General features: G+C 38.8%; 1 protein-coding gene across 3 annotated transcripts in view; it reads left to right on the forward strand.

Moving 5' to 3' along the window:
- Positions 1-17,466, forward strand: part of Cdk6 (cyclin dependent kinase 6) — a 211,477-nt gene extending 194,011 nt beyond the window's left edge. For all 3 annotated transcript variants that reach the window (XM_047561593.1, XM_047561594.1, XM_047561592.1), the window contains exons 6-8: positions 5,299-5,349; positions 9,764-9,899; positions 12,706-17,466. In XM_047561593.1, the coding sequence (XP_047417549.1) occupies positions 5,299-5,349; positions 9,764-9,899; positions 12,706-12,852 (334 nt within the window). In that variant the 3' untranslated portion in view covers positions 12,853-17,466. The remainder of the gene's footprint in view (positions 1-5,298; positions 5,350-9,763; positions 9,900-12,705) is intronic.
- Positions 17,467-22,716: the final 5,250 nt, after the last annotated feature.

The raw sequence follows: 22,716 nt of genomic DNA on the forward strand, positions 1-22,716 counted from the left end.
ATAAATGATATGTATTCAAAACCTCATGTAGTTGATCCTATGAGGTCAGCATCATTATCTGTTTTACAAATGAGGCAAATAAGGTGCAGAGAGGTGAGTATGGAGACATTCTTAGGAAGCAAAGAGGATCATAAGACAGGTGCCAAGAAAAGCTGACATAAAATTGGAAATAGGACTCACAAAATTGAGAGTTAGCAAAGGTCTTTAGCAAATGAAGTTTGAGAACTGTTATCCTAAACTACTGAAAAGTCACCTAAAGTAGGTAATTGTACTTTTTGATATACTAAAATAAGTGAAACTCACCAACTTTATACAATAGCCTATATAATAAAAGTATTTTCCTTATATGTTGCTCTAGGAAAATAATTTATACATTCTTCATTTTGAGATGTTCTTGGTAGATGTAATCTTTCCCTTTTGTTATTTAAACCACCCCCCAAAATGTGTCATATAAGGCAGAAATATTTTTAAAAATACAAAACAGCCTTCAGATTTTCTACTCTCTATTGCTAATTTTACTTTTAAGTAATTAGTTAAAAAGAGTTGAGTTTGTCACTTAAAAGACAAGATGGTTTTGCTTAGTGGATCTTCTTATTGAAAAAAAAAATTTTGCATAGCTTTTGTTTTTTATGGGCCTTTGTCTCACTGTATGTAATAGAGCATTCCTCTTCATTTCAATCTCCAAGCATGGTTTCTCTAAGTATACACCAGAGTGTCCAGGAAGTTAGATTTTTAGGCAGTAGGAAAAAACAGAGTTCAACATTACTTTGGACCTCTCCAGGTTGTCTCTATTATGTCTCTTTCAGTCTTCTATATGTTCCTTCAACCAACCACTTCCTTCCAGTTCAGCTCTGTAATAAAGAACTATTTAGGTCCAGCTCATGTGCGTATGTGCGCGCATGCCAAATTATTCCTATAATTATAAAGTTATCTAAGGCAATAGAAATAAACTCTCCACAAAACCAAAGATTATGTTCATATCCATCTACCTAAAACATGCCATAAATTATATGAATTTAAGGATATTTAAGTCAACTAATCTGAGGAGGGAATAATTAACAGATACCTGATATCCCCAATATATTTTTTACCAGACAGCATGATTCAAAGACAGATTATATCATACATTCTTAAATCTCCATATTCTACCGTAGCATTTCAAGATTTCACCATGATGAAAAATTCCATCCTTACCTCTTTGTGCTCCTGATGTACACAGCATCCTCTATCATACAAAAATCTGATGCAGTGTTCAGAATTTTCAGCCATAGACTAATTGTTCTAAAAATTTGATCACATTCATAGTCCACCCCTTGGACTGTTCCCTCCTTCACATAACCCATTTCCATTTTCTTGTGACTGTGTATTTGCATCCAGAGATTTTTTTTTTTTTTTTTTTCGGTACTGGGGATTGAACCCAGGGCTTTGTGCTTGCAAGGCAAGCACTCTACCAACTGAGCTATAGCCCCAGCCCCTATATCTTATTTTAATAAGAACTGATTGCATACAATCAGGGCTCAGTAGCTGTATATAACTCATGCTATTATCTGCTGCAAAACCAAGTTAACAGAGCTCAGTCATGCTCCCTAAGGTGGTAAAAGTTATTCTGACCTGTGCACCACATTGCTGCCTCAGGGCTTCTAGTATTCCCCAAAGCAAGTTTTGCTGAGTGTTCACAGAATAGTGATCAAGATTCAGACCTCTGCTTGCTCTCCTCCATATTAAAGGAAGCCAAACTGATGGGCCATTTCTAACTTGAGGATGGAAAGTACATTTCATAATTGAGGCCAATTTCCAGTCAATAAGTAGAGTAAGACTTAAGGTAAAACATGACCTGGAAGTGCATTAGTAAAACACCTAGCATATGTTAGCTTAAGCATAGCAAGCATTTGTTTAAAGGCATAATGGAGATAACAAGAAATTTATAATATTGCCAGGGACAGAAATGAAAAAGGAAATGAAACCAAACAGTAAAGGAATGGACCACTGCTGCGACTGAATTTCAGGCCCTGGTTTCAGAGCCCATTACTGCGGACTAAAGATTCGTGCCCCCCCCCCCCATTTGATATGTGTTAGTTAAGTCATGTGAAATCCTAACCCTCAAGGTGTTAGGAGATGGGGCCTTTGAGAAGTGATGAGGTTATGAAGATGGAGCCCTCACAAATGGGATTAGTGCCCACATAAAAGAGATCAGAGAGGTCCTTTACCCTTTCCACCATGTGAGAAAGCAAGAAAAGAGCCATCCATGAATCAGGAAGTGGGCCCTTACTTGCACTTCCCATCCTCCAGAATTGGGAATAAATTTCAGTTCTTATAAGTGCCTTGGCCTGTGGTATTCTGTTTTAGCAGCCCAAAGAGACCAGGACACAGGCCCCAGAACAAGAGATAGTCTTACTCTTTGGCCTTGAAGAAACATCCGTTCAAGATAGTCTAGTTTGTTTGCTTCCCAATAGCCATGGCCAACATATTTCTTTTAAGCTGTTCATGTTACTCTAAAGGTAGTTTTGCCCTGCTCCTGGGAGACCAACTTCCTTCCTGAAAGGTGAGGTTTGGCATGTTTACATAGACTTCACCAGCTCATCAACTTAACTGATACTCTCAATTCTGTTTATAAACTTGCTGAGTTCACTCACCCGACACTCCAGCCATTCAAGATATATACTTAACAAGGAGGGGTCAGTTGTGTATGTTCCTAAATCTCATCATTCCAGTTATACTACTTTTTGTGATTTCATAATTGACTATATTAAGGAAACGGATGAGTATACGAGGAAAGAGAAATGTTTCTATGAAATACAAGTTTGGTGCTTTAGATAGAATGAAAAATAGTGTCTTGATTAAGTGTGGGCAAAACAACTGTAGAAGATTGAGCTTGATGGGAAAGTACTTTAAAATCTAATATCCTAATACTGTTGCATTGGGTATTAGGTTTCAACCTAAGAATTTTAGAGGGACCCTAATATTCAGACCATAGCTGCCAAGTCAATAAGTTACAGAGAGCATCAGCTAATCTGATGGATTGCTCGGTTCCTTGTTAGAATAGAAAAAGAATTTAAAGACACTTGTAAAGCAAACTGAGTAGAGTATGGAATCCCTCAGGCACTAGCCTGAGAAATAATCAGGTCTCTGAAGCATCCTTTAGAGTCTCATGCTGCTTTTCTCTAGAGGTTTAATTGTGACGACTGAACTAAGAGAACATAAAAATAAAAGAAAAAGAATTGCAACATAATGATGAAGTATACAGGCTTTGGGTAAGGCAAACCCAGTTTGAATTTTAAATCTGCAATTTGATATGTATTAATTAAGTCATATGACTTAACTATCTCTGATCCTATTTCCTCATCTGAAAATTGGGATAATAATAATACTACATTTCTCCTGAAATTTTTGTGAGAATTATTGAGATCATGTGTGGAGAGCATTAACACTTGGTAAAATATTCCATTGTTTTCCCTGTTTTTTGTTTTTTAATGTTTGATGTCTACCCCATCCCCACCCTGGTACTAAAATTGAACCCAGAGGCACTTTACCCAGTCCTTTTTTTTTTTTTAGTTTTTGAGATAGGGTCTCACTAATTTGCTGAGGCTGGCCTTGATCTTGCAACCCTCCTCCCTCAGCCTCCCAAGTTGCTAGGATCATCAGCATATGCCACTGTGCTTAGCTCACTTTGCTATTTTTTAAGAATTGTCTAGGGCATAGGAGTATAGCTCAGTGCTAGAGTACATGAAAAGTTCTGGGTTCCATCCCCAGCACCCCATAAAAAATAGTCTAGGTGCCTTTTAGAACCCAACTCCATGATTATTTATGAATTTGACTACATAAGTGTTGTACAAGCTGCCTGTATTTGTTTTCTAGGGCTGCCACAAGAAAATAGCTTAAAAGACAGAAATGTACTCTTTGTTTTGGAGGCTAGAAGTCCAAGATCAAGGTGTCAACTTGATTTCTTCCAAGGCCTCCCTCCTTGGCTTGCCTTCTTGCTGTGTTCTCAGGTGGTCATTTCTCTGTGCACATGTACACCCCTGATGTCTCTTTGTCCAAATTTCTCCTTCTTATGGACACGAGTCAAGAGTCGATTAGGATCCATCCTAACCACTTTATTTTAATTTAATTACCCTTTAAAGTCCCTGTCACCAAATATAGTCAGATTCTGAGATATTAAAGGTTGGGCTCCAACCTAAAAATTTGAGGGGGACACAATCCATCCCAAATTATTTTTCACCACATTTGGAAATAATTTATTTTCAGGAATAATGACAGGAGTAGAAAGTATGACTGATGAATTTTTAGGTGTCTTGTAATGCTACGATTCTGTGTAGGAATCTCTGTATTTGACCTATATAGCAAGTGCATTTATTGTGCATACCAAATATTTAAGAACTCAAGGCTTTATGATGTTATATCTAGTATAAAATGGAATATGGTTCCTGATAATAGGCTACAAATATTGTATAATACATTAGTGTTGAAAAATACCTGCTTCTGATGAGCTAGGAGTTAGGGAGATTTACTTGTGAACCATAGGTGTATACAAAGTCAAGTGAAATATTTGATAACCATGTACCTCTTAAGGTAAAGCCATTAGGACAAGGATTCTGGGGAAACCTAGAGAAGCCCCTGACCACTCTCAAGGGGCTACTTGATCTGCTTGGGAAAACACCAAAAATGTTACAAAGTGAGCTTATTTAATTGCCAGTTAAGTGCTCAGTGTAGGCAAGGAGGGCTGTGTATGCAGACGAGGATACGATCATCTCTGAAGCCTAGAGTGGAGATGTTTGAGCTCATGGCAGTTAGCAACCATAATGCTAGGAGAAAGGAAAAGGGCACAATCAAGAAAACAGACCCAGAAATGACTAGCTGCAGATTTAGGACAAATAGGAGAGAGGCCCATGAGGAAGTGGTGTGAACTATGCTCTGAGAAGCATCTCTCCAAGGAGCTTCAGAGTCCCACCTATCCCTGGGGTGAGACCAAGACCAGGATGTGTTCTGCCCTGTCACAAAGTGAACACTAACATCAAAACCTGGGTCGACAGTAGGAGTGCTCTTGTTGCCATGACTGCCAACAGGATACCCATGATGTGAAACACCAGAGTTGGGTATCACCAGCTGCTTGTGAGCAATCCTTACCATAAGTGAAGGTAAGGGTCACTTCACTGGCCAGAGGAAAGATGTAACCATTCTTTTCTTCTTTTCTCACTCAGAGAGAATATTTTCTTTCCTATTGAACAATGATAATGGCAAATATGATTGAAATGTAACCTGAGATAATTCCTTGTTTAAGATCTACCTTTTCTCTTTTAGGCCTCTTTTTCGTGGAAGTTCCGATGTCGATCAACTAGGAAAAATCTTGGAGTAAGTAATAGCTCTAATCAGTGTCTATATAGCATGGAAACATTTATAGTGACTCTCTCTGACATTCACGTAATGTTTATCTCTTGTCTTTCTTACCCCCAAGCTGCTGCTGCAGACAGTATTATTTGTGTGGTGAGTGGGGACAGGGTATGAGAACTGTCTTATGAGTTCACCATGATGTGTGGTCTGACTGCTGTGCTTTGGAGGCTTGTGTGCTGCTTGTGTGGATCTTTTTGCTGCTCTTTCTTCGCTTGGCTGAGCTCCAGCTCTTTGGAGCAGATGTGTTGTCTGCTTATGGTCATTTCAAACACACTCGCAACAGAGGTAAGGTGCTTGGTGGCTTAGTAATCCTTGTCCAGGGGGCTTCCTGTTCCCATCAAGTATCCTTGGTCATCCAGGTTGGTTTTGCATTGCTTTTCTTTCGTTTGTTTGTTTTGATTTGATTTCCTGGGCCATGACTGGGATGGTGCACAATCCCGTTTTTCTTTGGAGTACCAAATGGGAAATGAGAATCCTAGATTCTCATTCTACATCTGTGGCCAAATAACTGTGCAACCTTGAGAAAATCATTTTAAAACATCCCATAAAAGGCTTGCAAAGTGCCTGGCACATAGTAAGCGCTTTAACAGTGTTCAAGATTGTTGTTGTTGTTGTAATCCATCACTAATTATTCAACCTTTTGTTTCTTAACTTCATTTGAGAAATGAAACTCTGACTTGAGTTCTGCATATGATCCTTCCTTGGTCTCAAAATTCTTGGTTCCAGTTGTTTGTTACATAGCTCCTTGATGGTTTGCAGAGCTCTGTTCATGACTGCATGTGGGTGCCTGTGAGGGTCTGTCTGCTTTCATGTTCATAGAGTGTAACCAGGGCATTTCTTTTCACAGCGTGTAGCAAGACACCCCTTTTGGGTTTGTGCATTTACTAAACTCTGTCAGCATTGGGGTGGAGTAGAGAAAAAGTGTGAGTTCTGACTAAAAATAGCAGTGATCACTGCTCTGTGACATTTTATAGGAATCCTAGTAATTTTTATGAAATTTGAAGGCTGTAAGACTGCAAAAAACTACCCCTAAAGAACAGAAGTTTATGTTAGCACTATCTATCCAATCACAACTGCTTAAAAGAGTTGGGATAAAAATGAAACCAGACTTTGTTCTGTTGACTGGAAGCAGCTCTGATAGCCCTCCTGTGGTGCCAGTGCTACCGTTGAATCAGAACCCAGTGACTTTAAGGCCTGAAAAACATTTTCAAGTTTGGTTTGGTTTTTGGTTCTTGATTTTGTCCAGGGGCTTCCTAGGTCCGGGACTTCTGCCACTAACTGATCACCCTGTGAGATGGATAAATTCAGCCATCAGGTTGCCCCTCCTTCTAGATGTCAGGGCCATTGATCATTCATTGGCAAATTTACATCTGTTCTCCCCCATGGCCATTGGACACAATTCTTGTGAATGTGAGGGAACCATGAAAGTCAGACCTTCCAATGCCCCTCAGTTGAAAGGAAAGACACTCTGTACTGCATTCAGCTTGCCAGGCTCAGAAAACCATCACCTGCTCTTCCTTATTTAAACTACCTGGGCTTTCTGTCCACCTCCAACACAGCCTGCCATCTTGTGAGCATTCCCTTAGTGCACGAAGCCAGTGCAGTGGACCAGAAGGAACATTTGACCAGCCTGTCTGACATGCTTCCAAGGGAAAGCCGGTTCCACTTTTGGCAAAAGCCTAACAATCCAGGTTGCTGGGAGAAAAGAAGCTGTAAAGTTCTGTATGTTTTGTACCTTTAGATTTTATTTCTTGGTTTCTGGCATTGTTTCATCAAAATTATATTTTATTTCCTCTGGATGCATTACCATGCTAGAGAAAAGGGACAATGCTGCACCCTAGTGTCACTGTTTAAGTACTTGAGAAATTATTTCTGTCCCTGCCATCACAGCCATTTATAGATTTTGTATACTGTCAGTCTTTCCAATGTAAAAGTCAGCTTTTAAGTCTTATATTCAGCTGTCCAAATGGTTGAATGTGATGCAAGCACTTCTTAATGAGCCTATCAGTATTTCACAATGCTCACCTACAGACCATAAAAGTTCATACTGAACATGAGACTGAATTTTTTTTTTAAGGAAAGTTACATTTGCATACCCTTAAAGAGACAAATGTTTCTGTGTTTAAGGAGATTTGTACTTTCAAAAACAAGTACTTTAAAAGTGAAACCATGTTTTTAGCTTGAGACATATTTTAGAGCATTTTTAAGAACAGTGTCATGGTTAAATAGGAATAACTATATATGTGTGTGTGTATATGCACATATATGTTCAAAGCTGCCAATCAAAAGAATTTTAATTATTTATAAGAGTTCCTATAATCAATTTTTAGCAAAAAAAAAAAAAATGCTGCTATGAAAAGAACAAAGAGCTGGGACGGTAGCTTAGTGGCAGAGCGATTGCCTAGCATGTGTGAGGCACTGGGTTCGATCCTCAGCACCACATAAAAATAAACAAATAAAATAAAGGTATTGTGTCCATCTACAACTAAAAAAAAAATTTTAAAAGAACAAAAAGCTAAAAAGGAATGAAAGAAATTTCAAAAGATCTTTAATAAACATTCTTGTTTGCCCCCTCTTCCCTATCTCATCTGTCCAAACATATACACATTCATTTCCTTTCATAGTTAATATTGGCATTTTTGTTTTCTTCTCTTTTGGTAGAGGGTGGCGGACTGGAAATTGAGTCCAAAACCTGGATTTTGAACTCCTGCTCCACTACTGAGCTACACCCCCAACCTATTTTCTTCTTCTCACTCTACCATAGACCTTGCTATTAAACACTTTTGGATATTACTCAGGTTGGTTCTAGTAAATATGTCCATGTGCCTGTGTTTGCCTCAATAATGTGACTCTTTCAGATGCCCAACAGAAGCAGAATTACTGTCTTGCCCCAGATACCCAGTGACAGGTGCAGTGATCCCAGGGGTATCTGCTTGTCCTAGGTGAGGTCGTGACCTGGGCTTTGTTTCGGTAAGAGAAAAAGGAACAAAGCCTTCAAGATCTTGTGACATTTACTGCCTTATCTTCCTGAAACCTGGAATTCCACTCATGAGGTCACCCCTTCTAGGCCTACTCTTAGAAAGTACAGACCAAGGAGAAGACTCTAAGGTGAACCATGACATGATGGCACCATTTCTTACTGGAATAATTTAGTTTGGGTCAGAATTTGAATGTATATCCTCTCTGCAAAATTATGACTTTTTTTTAGTTTGTAGTTAGCAGTCTGTGAGATATAAGTTCTCGCATCCTATGTTTTCCCGTGTTCAAATGTGCTTAACCACCTTTACATAAGCTATAAATAATATCTATATAATGTATAAATTATGTAGGGCCACTTGTGCATGAATATTTCTGAAGAATTTTAAGTTTACACGTAACTAGGATTCAAGCAGTTCCTATTTGCAGTGTAGTCATGATGTATTTCCTATGCACTTTACATTAATAACATTTTCTAACTATGATAATAATAATGAGTAATTATATTGACTGTGTTCTATGTGTGAGGCACTGGTATACATTTTATATAAATTATCACTGACTTTATATAAATTTTTACTGACTATAGCAGCCATAAATTACCATCACTGTATACATAAAAATACCAAGAGTCACAGATATCAAAACAGTTTGGCCTTACTACCAGTAAGGGACAGGTGCAGAATTTGAACCCAGATCTACTTATTTCCAAAGCCTGTGCTGTCTTTATCACTTACTATCTCTCTAACATCTCTGATCCCAGAATGGTTTTCAGAGGAAATATGAATGATATTCTTGTGATTTGTTTTTTTCTTATTGTGGAATACTGTAGAGTTCTTTATAAAATAATGTTTGCATAAAATAGGACTAACATACCCTTTAGCCTTTTTTTTTTTTTTTTTTTTTTTTTTTTTTTTTTTTGTCTGATTCACATATATGTAATCTCTATTTGGGAAATTACTCTTTAACCAAATTGAAATGAATTACTCTTTAACCAAATTGAATCAATGAAACCATGACACTGGGGAACACAAAGAACACTTGTGGGCATAAAGGAAGATATTATATACCCATGCGGGTCTCTTCTGAATCCAGTAGGTCCTGCTTTGTCAATATGTTAGGGCTTTCCCTTAATATATGCTTCATTTCTATACCATCTCATATATTTTTATCTGCTGCCAGCATAAACTTGTATCTCCTTCCTATGAATTTTACAGACTTACTCTCCTGTTAGATGATTGTCATATTGCAGTAGGGCAGAGACAAATAGTCATTAAGTGGATTTCTCCTGGGGATCTATGTCCCCAATGCCTGTCCCAGAGATTTTGCTCTCTCTAGAATGTGGTGAGGAAACACTTGGCATAGCAGTTAATGCTCACGTTCACATATTCTTTCATAGTGTAATTGGACTCCCAGGAGAAGAGGACTGGCCTAGAGACGTTGCCCTTCCCAGGCAGGCTTTTCATTCCAAATCTGCCCAGCCCATTGAGAAGTTTGTAACAGATATCGACGAACTAGGCAAAGACCTGCTTCTGGTAAGTTCATGCAGTGCTCCGCCCTGGGCTGATCTTATTCATACTGGGCTCTGGGTGCAAGAATCAGTTCAACAAGGGCTACAGCCATCACAGCTGGCTGCAGTTTCTTCATGGGTTTTGTTTCCAGCTGGTGGCTTTTGATTCTGGAACGTCTTTCTGATTCACACTCTTAATCTTTGAACATGTATTTGAATGAAGCCTTAGAAGCTTCTGGATTTGCTTGGGTATATGCTTGTTTAGAAGTAAATATTATCTTTCCTTGTTTAAAGTTCATGCTGCTTTAAGTAACTTGTTTGTCATTTTAAGTTCTTTTTCATAAATAGGAACATCTTTTGGTTCCAAAGGAACAAAGTAACAAAACTCCTTCTAGTGACCAATTTATTTAAGTATTTAACATGCCATGCATGCACATGTAAAATCCTTAAGTCTCAAACTCATAGTATTTGATGTTGTACATAAGTTTCTGGACTTGGAGGCCAGAACAATAAGCAAAGAAGAGTATACCTGTTGAGGTCTTCTCTTGGTGACAGAACTCAGTTAGTAATGAGTGTATCCTTTGCCTCCTGAATTAAGAGCCTTTGACCTCTGCTTCAGGCTGTGGTCAAGTACAGGTCTTCTCCATGGGAGGCCCCACTCCCTGGGGCATGTTTTCCTTATGGCAGCAGGCAGATGCTCCCAGAGGGCAGGCAAGAACATACAGTGCCCCCAAAGGCCTCCACTTAGAAGAATCACCCTGCCACTTCTTTCCACATTCCGTTGGCCAAATCAAGTTACCCAGCTAAGGCCAGCTTGAATGGAGGAAGGATTGCTCCTCCTAGGGAAGGAGGAGAGAGAAGAAAGGGAAAATGTGCGGAAGAAGTCATCCAGTCTACCACATTATTCACGTTTTGGCTAAGTTATGATTCAAAAACCTCATTTTGTAAGTTAGTTACTTGGCAATGAAATTAAATTTTTGTGCAGAAGCAATATTATTACACAAGATCTTTGAGTTAATTCTTGTGCCAGCCACCTCGTCCCTGAAATAGAGCAGAAATAGAACTTAACTCCCTTTTCTAACTGTAATTCTGTAAGACAAAATGTATTAAGAGTTCTGCTTTGGGTTCTCACACACACCCTTTGACCAAGGAGCTCTTCTTCCCTCCTCTCTCTTCCCAGCTCTTACCCGTCGGTGCAGCTGCAGGGAAAGGGCTTCCTCCCAGATAATCCTCTAGGGATCTCTCTCTACCTCACACACACTCCCACAATGCTTTTCTCTTCTTTCCTATGTCCTGGGGGACTGGTGCTTTTTCTAATGCCCTTGCCTTATCTTTTTCCTCCTTGCCCTGCAGAATGAGAGACTCAGGCTCAAGAATTTTGCCCCTGCTTTCCTGTCCTTTGGAAAGGCAGTCTTTGCAAAGTTTTTCTAAAGTTATTTATTCTATTAGAGCCAGTGGATCCATTCTACAAATAATCTCCTTCCTCTGCCTGCCATTTAGCTCTTTGATTTTCAGAAGACCCAAAACTGAAACTGGCATCTGCACATTGGTAGGGACCCAAAAATTCACCTGAAATTATATGCAAAATTTTCTACTTGTATGGGCCTTTCTTTAAGACCAGTAGCTTTCGGCTATTAACGGAGTCCCTAATTTAGTCAGAAAATAATGAGGATTGTGAGCAGGAACCCAAAATGAGGGGGAAGGTCTGCATAACCATAAAAATATTAACTCTTCAGATTACATAGAGGTCTTGAAATTTATAGGCATTTCAGAGGCCCACTTCCCTTCAATGGGCATTGCCTCAGCTGGTATGCTTTTCTGTGGCCTGTGAGCTCCTGGGGCAATGAGTGGGTCCTACTCATGGTAATTAGTGTTTATCACTAGGTAGGTGCTGGGGGCGTGGGGGGGTAGTCCATGGAAGGAGAGGAGGAATTGAGAAACAAGATTACATGTGGTTGAAGTGGAAATGGGACTGACATTAGGGATTGGTTGACACTTTGGGAACAGAGGTTCACCTATCCCTCCTTCTATCTTCTACCTCAGTCACCTAGCCAAACTGACCAGACCATTTGACTTAGACCAGGTACTCCTTAAGTGCAGGGACTAGCTAATTTGCTGTAGTGCTCCTGTACTTAAATCATCCACCCGGAATAGACTTTAGTGACTTGAACAGAATCTTATGGATTCCTTGCAGGGATGCTACTAGCCCATGTGGCATCGTGCTGAGAGTCAGAAGGAGGGCATCCTTCCCGTGGGTGATACAGTCCCAGGGCGAGTAATGGAGGCCTAGTTTTAGCCCCTCTACCAGGCACCCTTGTTCTGATTACCCTTTACACCTGAATAGGGCACCTCCTCTGTTCCCTGCACATTGATAAACCCTGGGGCAAGGTGCTAAGGTGATGTCTCTGGCTATAGCACTAAGTTTTCTATCACTAGCAGAATCACAATGTAAGTAAGGATATATACATACTACAAATACAATATAAACTTGAGTGGGGGTACTGGGGATCAAACTCAAAGCCTGTACATCCTAGCAAGCACTCTACCACTGAGCTACACCTCCATTTTTTAAGGAACTAGGAATAGTTTGGAGAGAAATTCTAGGTCGGGAACAGTCCAGAGACACCTAAAAGATGTTGCCTTTTCCCGAGGGGCTGTTTATGTGTTAGAGACATATACCAGTACTGTCTACATATTATGTAGTGTCCCTTGAAATAAATATTCATTCTTATTATAGATATGCTTAATACATGACAGTGAAGTAGATGAATAACTATGTAAAGCATATTATTCACACTGACATGTTTTATATCAATTATTTTTTATTACAGAAGTGCCTGACATTTAACCCAGCCAAAAGAATATCTGCGTACAGCGCCCTGTCTCACCCATACTTCCAAGACCTGGAGAGGTGCAAGGAGAACCTGGATTCCCACCTGCCGCCCAGCCAGAACACCTCAGAGCTGAATACAGCCTGAGGTCCCCATGGCTGTCTTGAGCTGATCATCTAGAGAACACCCCTGGTGGCTGATGGGTCCCAGAGCTGTCAAAGGTCACTGTCTGGAGGCCTTCCAGCCGCCATCTTCGGGATGGGTTCTGCTTCCTCAAGGAAACCGCCTAGTTTACTGTTTTGGAATCAATGCAAGAGTGATTGCAGCTTTATGTTCATTCATTTGTCTGTCTGTTCCAAGAACCTGGAAAAATTCCAGAAGAAGAGAAGCTGCTGACCAATTGTGCTGCCATTTCATTTTTCTAACCTTGAATGCTGCCAGTGTGAAGTGGGTGATCCAGGCACAGCTGAGTTATGACATAATCTCTCTGCAGCTGCTGGGCCTGATTTGGTACTTTTTTGAGTGTGTGTGTATTTGTGTGTGAGAGAGATTCTATGATCTCTTAAAGTGTTACTTTTTGTAAACAACAAGAATAATTGAATTTTAAAGACTCAAGGTGACCGATAAATACCAGGCACTTGTTCACTGAAGGTGATTCACCAGAATGATCTTCTCAAATTAGAAAGTTGAGCCTATGTCCTCAGCATTTCTTTTCTGGCCACAAGGAGTACATTTGTTAGCAGTTAAAGATGACGTTTTAGACACACAACAAAAAGGAAGAAAAAAAATTCTAATATCCTTTAAGAGACCTGTTTTTTAAAGCATGCATTCTATTTACTCTTTTGAAAGCTGAATTTACCTGTTGTAAGTCTATCTTAACCTTCTATATAGTATCATGCTTTATTGTTTCCTTTGGAAAATATAAGCTTTTTATTACTTGCTATAGATTTAGGGATTGTACCTCAAATAGGTTAAAGAACTAGTGAAAACCCTTTATTTTCTGGTTTGAAATGTCATGACTTCTTTTTTGGTTTTTGTTGTTACTTTGTTTTTGTTTTTAGGAATTTGTCAAAAACTGTTTCCTGTTTGGATTTGGAGAGTAGTTCTCTCTGACCAGACAGAAATACCATTTAAATTTTCTGTACCTATTACACTGTACTTTTCACCATGCACTGCATTATTTGCAAAGTGTCCATCATACCTGTCTCCCAGCACCTCTAATGTATATCGCTACCATTACATAACTCATAACAGATGCTGAAGCTGTTCCATGCGCCACCTGCTTGCCTGCTTTCAATGAACCTTTCATAAATAGGCAGCTTCAGATTATGGTTTATGGCCTTGATTCTGCCTTCCTGACAGGGCCCATATGTTCTCACTCTGGATGCATTCTTCCTACCTGGCATCTGCTTGAGTTACCTAGGCCATGAGTAGGATTCTTGTTCCACTCTATCACCAGCACACAGATTGTTATAAACTGTTACTTAGTGTTTTACATTTTTGTAGAATTTATGCTTGGTGTAGTTTCTGAGAGAGTGTCTTTTACTCTTTTTTAGAGCTGGCTGTTTATACTCTAAAATAGTCTTTGTCTCCCTCCCCCAGGCCATGCTTGTTTCCAGTGCCTTATTCTCACTCCTGCTCTCTGCAGAACCAGCCTGACTGGGCATTATAAACAGCTCTCCTTTTTCTTGGAATGCTTTCTCTTTCATCCTTAGTATCTCATCCCATCTCTGCCTTCTTTATGGTTTAGTGCTGAGAGAGCTTGAGTAACCAGAAGACACAGAAAGTATCTTTGGAGAAGTTCAGCTGCCCATGCTTTCTGACTCTTTCAGTGCATGCAACAAACAGCTAGATCATGATTAGAGTTAGAATTTTCAAGGACTGGCTATTGCTTTGCTCGATAGAAAGTGTTTCATATGATACTTATGCATTATCAAGCTCCCTGAATTCTTCCAGCTTAATATTTTATATGACTATCTTGAACAAGAAGAAAATTTAGGAGGTGTTTCTTCTTAAAAGCCTTTTGGGGTGGAACTGTTCTTTTTAAAAAACATACATTGTTTAACATTGTTCTAATTCAGTAGCTTTAGGAATGGGAATTTTTTCTAAAGCAAGATAAAAAAGATGGGCTAAGAATGTTTTACACTTCCTTCCTGTGACAGCATTGATGATGTGTTGTCAGCACTATAAATGCTTGAGATATAATGAATCTAGAGCATTCTGGGCAAGATCTATTCCAAGTCTTACCTGGAAAATGAGTTCTGCCTTTCCTTTGATCAAGGTTCAAAAGACAAAGACATTTTTCCTGGAGCCTAGAAATTTGATTTTAAAATTCACTGCACTGATTCATCATGACCTTTTCTTGTTAGTATCTATGTGTTAGAGTGAACATAACTTGACTCTTTGCTTTTGCAAAAGTTTTTTCAGTAGTTCTTGCAAGAAAAATGCAGCTGTTCTGGACTGGAAATTTTCAGCATTTTTAGAATTTTAAACAAGTTGGAGAGCTCAGTTTCTATTTCTAGCATCTGCTTTGGACTTATTTATAAGTGTTTGTGAAGAAAAATTAAAACACATTTTGACACTAGATGCTTTGCCCATCACCCTCTGATGGCACAGAATGAAAGGGCATCTCAGCTTCACAAACTCAGCTTAAGTCTCTCCAGTTCTTCCCTCACTGTGGTGGTTGCACCCGAGTGATGATTCTCTTGTCCTATGTCTTCACACCCAGGGTCACCACGTCTAAAACCCAGGTGCCCCGTGAACAGCTTTGCCATTAGGGCACTTTGAAGCATACAGTAGAATAAAAATCTAGTGAATATGGTTTATTCTTCTGTGACATGGCTTCAGACTTTGCCAAAAGCTAGGCAATGGTTAACTGACAAGGTCAGACTGCCCCAGGGTTCTACTGAAGCAGCTTATAGCAGGAAAAGTATCAGATTGGAAATCACATTTGAACATTATGTATGTGCCTCATAGCTTGTTTGGGGCTTGATTCTGGTGGCCCATGCCCTGTGGGCTATTGTGTGGGGTAGAGTTATAACCTCAGTATAAAAAGAGAAAAATGTGTCTGTTTATCATAAGCTATCTCATGGTCAAGGGTAATGATAACCTAAGCTTAAGAACATAATTCCTGAGAGCTTGTAAGAACTTAATGGGTTGGAGCCTCCCACTTTGTCCTTCTTTGAAGAGGATGGGAACTCACGAGCAAAGAGCCTATCTGAAGGAAAGCTCCAGCCATTTCAGCCCCCTGTATTCTCACAGTTTTTCCCTCAGGAAGCACACACTATGAATAGCGGGTTTTTCATTTAGCCCTGGGTGACTTACTAAAAATAGTTTAAAATTATTCAACTAAGAGTAGAATCTCAGCAGGTTAGTTTTCAGTACAAATGAAAATTTCAGAATGCACAGGACATTAAGATCCCAAAGGAAATGTGTTCCTTTTAATAGAAAAATATATAGTTTGATTCTAGAATATGGTACTATCCATGTTGAAAAAAACCAATAGTACCAAACATTGTGAACTTTAAATTATGTATTTAAATTGATTTTTAAATAACTATAGCTGCCTCTCTTTAAAGTGGTGCCTATTAAAGTCAGTAATGGCAATTCTCATTCCATTGTGGAAATTAAATCATGTAAACTTCCTGATATCATAAACATTAAAATTCTTGTGTTCAAAGAATTACTTTTCTTTTAAGTGAGAACTTGACTGTTTTTATGATAAGCTCATGAGAGTGTCTTACATTTTATTCTCTGAAAACACACTTTCATTGCATAATTGTGTCTAGGAACATATTGAGAGAATTCAAAAGAATGCATGCTTAATGTTTAATGTTGTGACATAAGAATAAAGATGTTGCATGATTTCTAAATCTTTAAAAATTACTTATGAAACAGTGGACAGTGAATAGAGGAAATTCTGAAAAAACTGAACATATTCAAAGGGTAGTTTCAAAGTTTCATATATTTTGAAGCACATTTTTTATCATCAAATATATTGTAAGAATTGATATTAAAGCACCTGGCAACTATGGACTTGACATGTTCAAACACAAATTTTATGGAAAAGCTATCCCAAGCACAAATTAACATATACCTTCGGGTATTCACTGTTAAAAAAAATTTTTTTTAAGGCACGTATTTCCTATGCCAGTGGGACTTTTGAAAAATTGTGAAACTTACCCAAACTCCTTTATCATGTGCATTAAATACATTTGGGAATGTAATCGGGAAGGTATTTTTTGCATATTCCTTCTCCAAAAAACTTTCTGAGCCCACCAAAGCCTGAAAGCAGTGTATATCCTGGGATAAATAGTAATGGTATCTCTTCAAGAACATGAGAAAATAGCATTTTCATTCCTTATTGACTTCCTTTTATATCAATGTAATTTTAGTCCAATTTTGATATATACTTATATCTCAAGCATTTCTAACTTGTTCTTTTTTAGAAAATAAGCCAAACTATTCCTTTGACCTTCTCTGTCTTCTGACCTTTGTAAATAACAGCACTGTAGAAATAGGAGGGATCTGAATTTTTAATATTTTTTCTCAATTATTATTTCTCAATTATTTTTTTCTCAAAATTTTTGTTTTTTTGTTCTGTTTTCTTTTTAAGTGAAGTACCAGTCAGCTTTTCAAAGTGTTTTTCATTTATTGGTATTCTCGGGGAGGCAGTGTAGATTAATAAATGGATTTCCATTAGAATCTTTGTTTCCTTGATCCTGGTGCTTTGGCCTTCAAGAAGAAAGAGCCACCTGAAAGTACAGGCTTTTTTTTTTTTTTTTTTTTTTCCAAGTACCTATTGAAATACTATTACAGAAATTTAGAGTTAATGTGGTAGGAAGGGAAGGTAGTTTGGTGTTTTTGTTTTTGTTTTAATAGTAGGTATGAAAGGTAGTTTTAAAAAAAAAAACAACAACAACAACTTCTAAAAAAGGTCTGTTTTTAAATTCAGTCCCAAGAGCTGGGCTCTTCTGTTTTATTACAGTGTGTTCCACAAGGTGGCGCTTTCAGAAAAAAATAAAAATTTGGTCAAGGCTGAAGAGTTAGTTCTAAGGACTTCATTCTATTTTTCTGCACATCTTTAACTTCTGCCTGGCACTTGTTTTTCAAGATAATTAATAGTGTTCATAATGTTCTGTAACTAAAGATATTTCAGTTGTTATCTAGGTTCTGAACAATTTGCGAATCAGTTGTGCTAGATGACTTTATGCCTCTTTTGATCCTAAGTGGGTCAAGAAAGCCTAGTCACTTTTATACTTTTATTCAGGACACTTTTTTTTTTTTTTTTTTTGAGGTATCTACTTACCTCACTTTTCTACTTTGGATCGACTCACTTATTAAAAAGGCAACTCTCATTTGTGAACAGGATAGTTTTGTTAGCAGTATAAAACTCAAGAAGCCCCAGTCAAAACACCTACAGACAACCCCAGTCTACTACTTTCACATCCTCTACCATGGTGACCTTTTGACACTGATTCCACTTAAAAATTCTAATTTTAAAAATCAGATGGGGAAAATAAGTAATGCATCAATAAGTAGGCAAAATCTTTTCTAAAGAATTGTTATACTGAAACAGCACTAAAATACTAAAGACCTGGTAAATTTCACACTTATGTAATGACTAATGTAAATTCCTAAGAGATTCTAATTTTTAGGTTTTGTCTAGGTATATGAGCATAATTTAGCAAAAATTCCATATTCCTGGTTTCTCCACTTTGAAGGGTTTTTAGCATTTATGATATTTTTGTTTTAATTCGAGTTCCTGCTCAGAGGCCAGTTCCCACCCGTCTCCCCTGTAGATGATGTGCAAAACTTAGGAGGAAGGAAATTACAGCATTTTTCAGTTAACATAGCACAGCACAATAGGCTACTCCCCTCTGAGGGGCAGGTACTAGATGGTACCTGCTTTCCTCCAGAGGGTCAGGCAAGAAATCTCAGTAATTCACACTGAATCAAAATACCACACACACTAGGAACTTTCAAAGCTCTAAGAAATCATAACCCCATTCACCCCTCTGCTCCCACCGAAGCAGAGTCTAGTTTAAGCCCCTAAGTGAAAGGCCAACTTCATGTCCAGGTGTGTTACCTGGGCCAAAGCGAACGCCACTGGCTGGCGCTCCCGACTTGATCCGCACCTGGACGCCTTCCGGGTGCGGCGCCCCGCCCCTGAGCCGGAGAGTGGCAGGGGGCGGAGCTGCCCGAGACCCGCCCCGAGGAGACCACCCGAGGTCCAGGCCCTGCTGCTCTCTCAGAGGCATCCGTTCTGCAATCTAAGGAAGTAAAATGACTCTGGAAGCAAACGGATGCCTTCTGTGCATAAATAAGTACAACACAATTCTCCGAACGTTCGGGTATGAAGGGATGTGGTAGAAGCTGCTCTCTGCGAAGCTCTACCAGGCATCTCAAGCTGTAAGCTCAGCCCTTTTTTTTTTTTTTTTTTTTTTCTTTTTCTTTTAAGAGATGTATAATTGCAGGATTTTTTTTTTAATTTTTATTTTCTATCATTATACATTTATGTTAGCAAGAGTGATTCTGGGAAAGTTGTTTTTGAAAAGTTGTTTATTTTCTACTCCATCTTCAGTTGGCAAAAGCTCTTCTTTAGTTTCTGATTTCCTCCCCTCCCGCTTCAAGTAATTACAGGCATGTAAGCAAATTATCTCCTGTAATAGGGGACTTTCCTGTCAAGAGGAATCTTGTGTGTGAATCATCTGATCACACACAAAAAATCAACCCCTTCTCTACTTTAGGAGTTTGGATTGTCAAAAGTAAATTTTCTTAAAGGAGGAATATAACTACATATTAACTGCAAAGAACTGTGACTGTAGCATTAACCAGCAAACATAAAACCACACAAATATTTAATTTCATACCGGTTTTTAGTCACATTCTGTTGCTATGTTTATGTCAAAGTTCTGATGGTACCCTTGTACCCTTACTTGAAAATTTCTAATCTTAAATTTTATGAAATGAAATAACGTGTATTAGCTAACGATATTTCTGTGGTCACCAGTAACTCTTGAGTTTGACCTTTAAGTCTTTGAATACTTAAAATTGATCCAGCAGTAGTGCATTTTTTGAACCTCCAAGTGTATCATGTATCTTTTCACTCTTGGACTTTGTTTGCAACAATATACACATGTAAGTTATATCTCCTTACTTTTTATTCATTTATTTTCCAGTGACCATTAATAAATGTAAATGGAATTAATAGGAACCTAGAAGCAGCACTTAGCAGGTGGAGAATTTTTTTCAAGTTGTTCTACATTTGCATAAATTATTTCTATTATTATTCATGTATATTATTTATTTCTGAGTCACACTAGTCCTGTGAAAGTACAACTGAAGGCAGAAATACTAGGACTTTCATTTGACATTCATTATCATGGTCTTCATGGGTCTAAGAAATTAAAAGTGAGAGGAAGCCCCCAAATAAGCTGCATGCATTTTTAATATGATTAGTAGATTGAAGTCTATAGCTGTAGGATTTTTGGTGTTTTATCATTATGTAAAGGAATCAAAGCAGAGAACTTTGTAGTTATTGCTTTTGTCGAATATGCATATAGTATAGTGTGAAATTACAGCAAAAGTAAAAGCTAAAGGTAGAAAAGCATTTTAGAGATTGCCTTCATTTAGGAACTGGGCCAGGTGGCCAGCAGAGTAGATAGATGCCAGGCAGAGACAGGTGTCTGGGCGGTGCCTTCTGTCTGGCCTTGTGAAGAAGCTTCTCCCTCAGATCTAGTGCGGTACTAGGTGTCCTGTGCAGATGTGAGAACAGGTAGTACTGCTGAAAGGGGAGCTGTGTGAAAACTGTTCTGTAGAAGCAGAACTGGCAGCTTGTGTCTTGAGGCTTCCAGAGCAGGTCAGATGAAGAAGTCTTAAGTTTCCATGCTTGGGGCAACTTAACTGTGTACAGAAGCAATCCAGCCTGGAAATAAAGAGCAAGGGTTGTTCATACAGTAATTGACAAAGGGATTTTAACAACCAGCAATTCCCAACACCTCAAAAGCTTGCTGCATATCTGGTATTTTAGGTATGTCTGGTATTTGAACTGAAGGTTAAAGGGCAAGTGTTTGGTACAGAAAAGCAGTATGTGTTAAGAAAAGCACACTGTCAGTTCCTATAGAGGGCAGATTAGAACTAGAGAGTTTTATAGGATTATCATTTCTAAGATGTGTAAAAGCATGTTTTCACTGTAAAATGTATTAGTGCTTCAGCCTTGCCATAGGGCCTAGTTAAAATCTTCTAAGTTTCAGCGAGGCTGTCATATACAGTAAACGCCTTTCTTTTCTTACTTAAAAGAGAAAATGTTTTAAAAGTTAAAAAAAATATTAATTTGGACTTTTGACTTATTGGTTACTGTATCTGAAGTCACAGTTCTCATGTAGAGACTGTGCACATCAGATGCTAATCTAGACTATGTGAACAGTCCAGGATGACTATTATCTCCACAGCCTACATTCTGATCCCTGCATCTCTTCCTCTCTCCCACTAAGGTGCTCCTTGCCACCACCCTGACCTGTCCAAGTGTTGCTCTCAGTCCTCTGCTGATTTAGAGTCATCAGGGACATCGTGAGAGATATTTTAGGCACCGCAGTGTGCCTGCCTAGGCCTGGCCAACACCCCCTCTTAACATTTGGCTGGCCACGGTCATCAATAGATGGTTCCTGATGCCAGGCACCGAATGTGCTCATGAGGTCAATCAGAAATGCCCTCTAGCATCTTTGTAGCATCTTGATGTTTAACCAAGTCATTCTACAGAGCATTCACTTTTGACTGTGGTACCAAGGGAAAAACTAACCAAGAATAAAAACCACATTTCAGGCTGCTGTTTTCTATCCATTTGCAGACTACACTTCTACTGTATTTCTTCATACTTGAAATTCATTCTGCTATTTTAATATCAGGGTACAGACATCAGGGTGCATGTTCCCTCAAGGTGCATAATTACTCTCATTCCGTTTGCTCATATTGCTACACAATGCTCTGTTTTGGTGCTTTGGACTCAGCAGGTCAAAAAAGCAGTGTGGAAAATCACTGCCTGGAACACAGTCTTACAAGAATGCAGGCCAACGACTTGGTGTTAGATGTTGCTTCTGCTCTTTTTTCTGCATACAAGGTTGAGAGTAACCACACTGGCCTGTCAGGTCCATCCCAGCATCAGCCCTGGGAAGGCAGGGACTTTCTTACCTATATGGATCATCAACCCTCAAAAAAAAAAAAAAATGACCTTGGGTATAGGCAGCAAAGAGACAGGGTGGAGTGGGCCGTGTCACTAGCGACCGTTCCCCTATTCCATGCAGAAATGTCTTTAGAGGGTCCTGAGCTGAATGAATGTTCTTCCCTTGAGGCATATGAAAATAGTGATCAGTTGATCTAAACCCTTCCCACCAGAAGAGAACAGAAAAGTAGGTGTTTGTGTCAGATAAAATATGTCATCCAAGGACCTCCACAACTTTCATTAATAGCCCACCAGTAGAACTCTATTTTTAAAGTAACTCAAATAAGGGATGCTTTATGACCTGGGGCCTCTGGGGTCAGGAGTGTCCATTCCTGCCTGCATCTTACCCTGACACTTAATTGGAGAGGAAGAACTGCCATGGCAATTTCGTTGTCATGGCAAAGATAACAGGTCAGGAAATTCAGAGGGTTACAGTTAATAATCCTTTGGAAACTGGATGTCTTACTGGGTGCTAGAATGCAAATATTGGTGTTTATTGTCAGATAATGGAATTCACTGTTTTTTCACAATTGGTGTTGAAATGTTATTGTCCAATGTGTTCACTTCCGCAGAAGCTAAATTGAAACGAAAAGAAAATGGTCTGTACATTTGTCATACCTTTTGTATTTCTTACAATAAAAATATTGGTAGCAAATAAAAACAATAAAAAGGCAATTTTAAACTGCTTTCTTGAATTTGAATTACTCTCGTCACGATTTTTTTTCGTTTGTTACAATACTAGAGATTGAACCCAGGGACTTACACGTGCTAGGCAAGCAGTCTACCACTGA

The sequence above is a fragment of the Sciurus carolinensis genome, chromosome 8, assembly GCF_902686445.1.
Source record: "Sciurus carolinensis chromosome 8, mSciCar1.2, whole genome shotgun sequence".
NCBI lineage: Eukaryota > Metazoa > Chordata > Mammalia > Rodentia > Sciuridae > Sciurus > Sciurus carolinensis.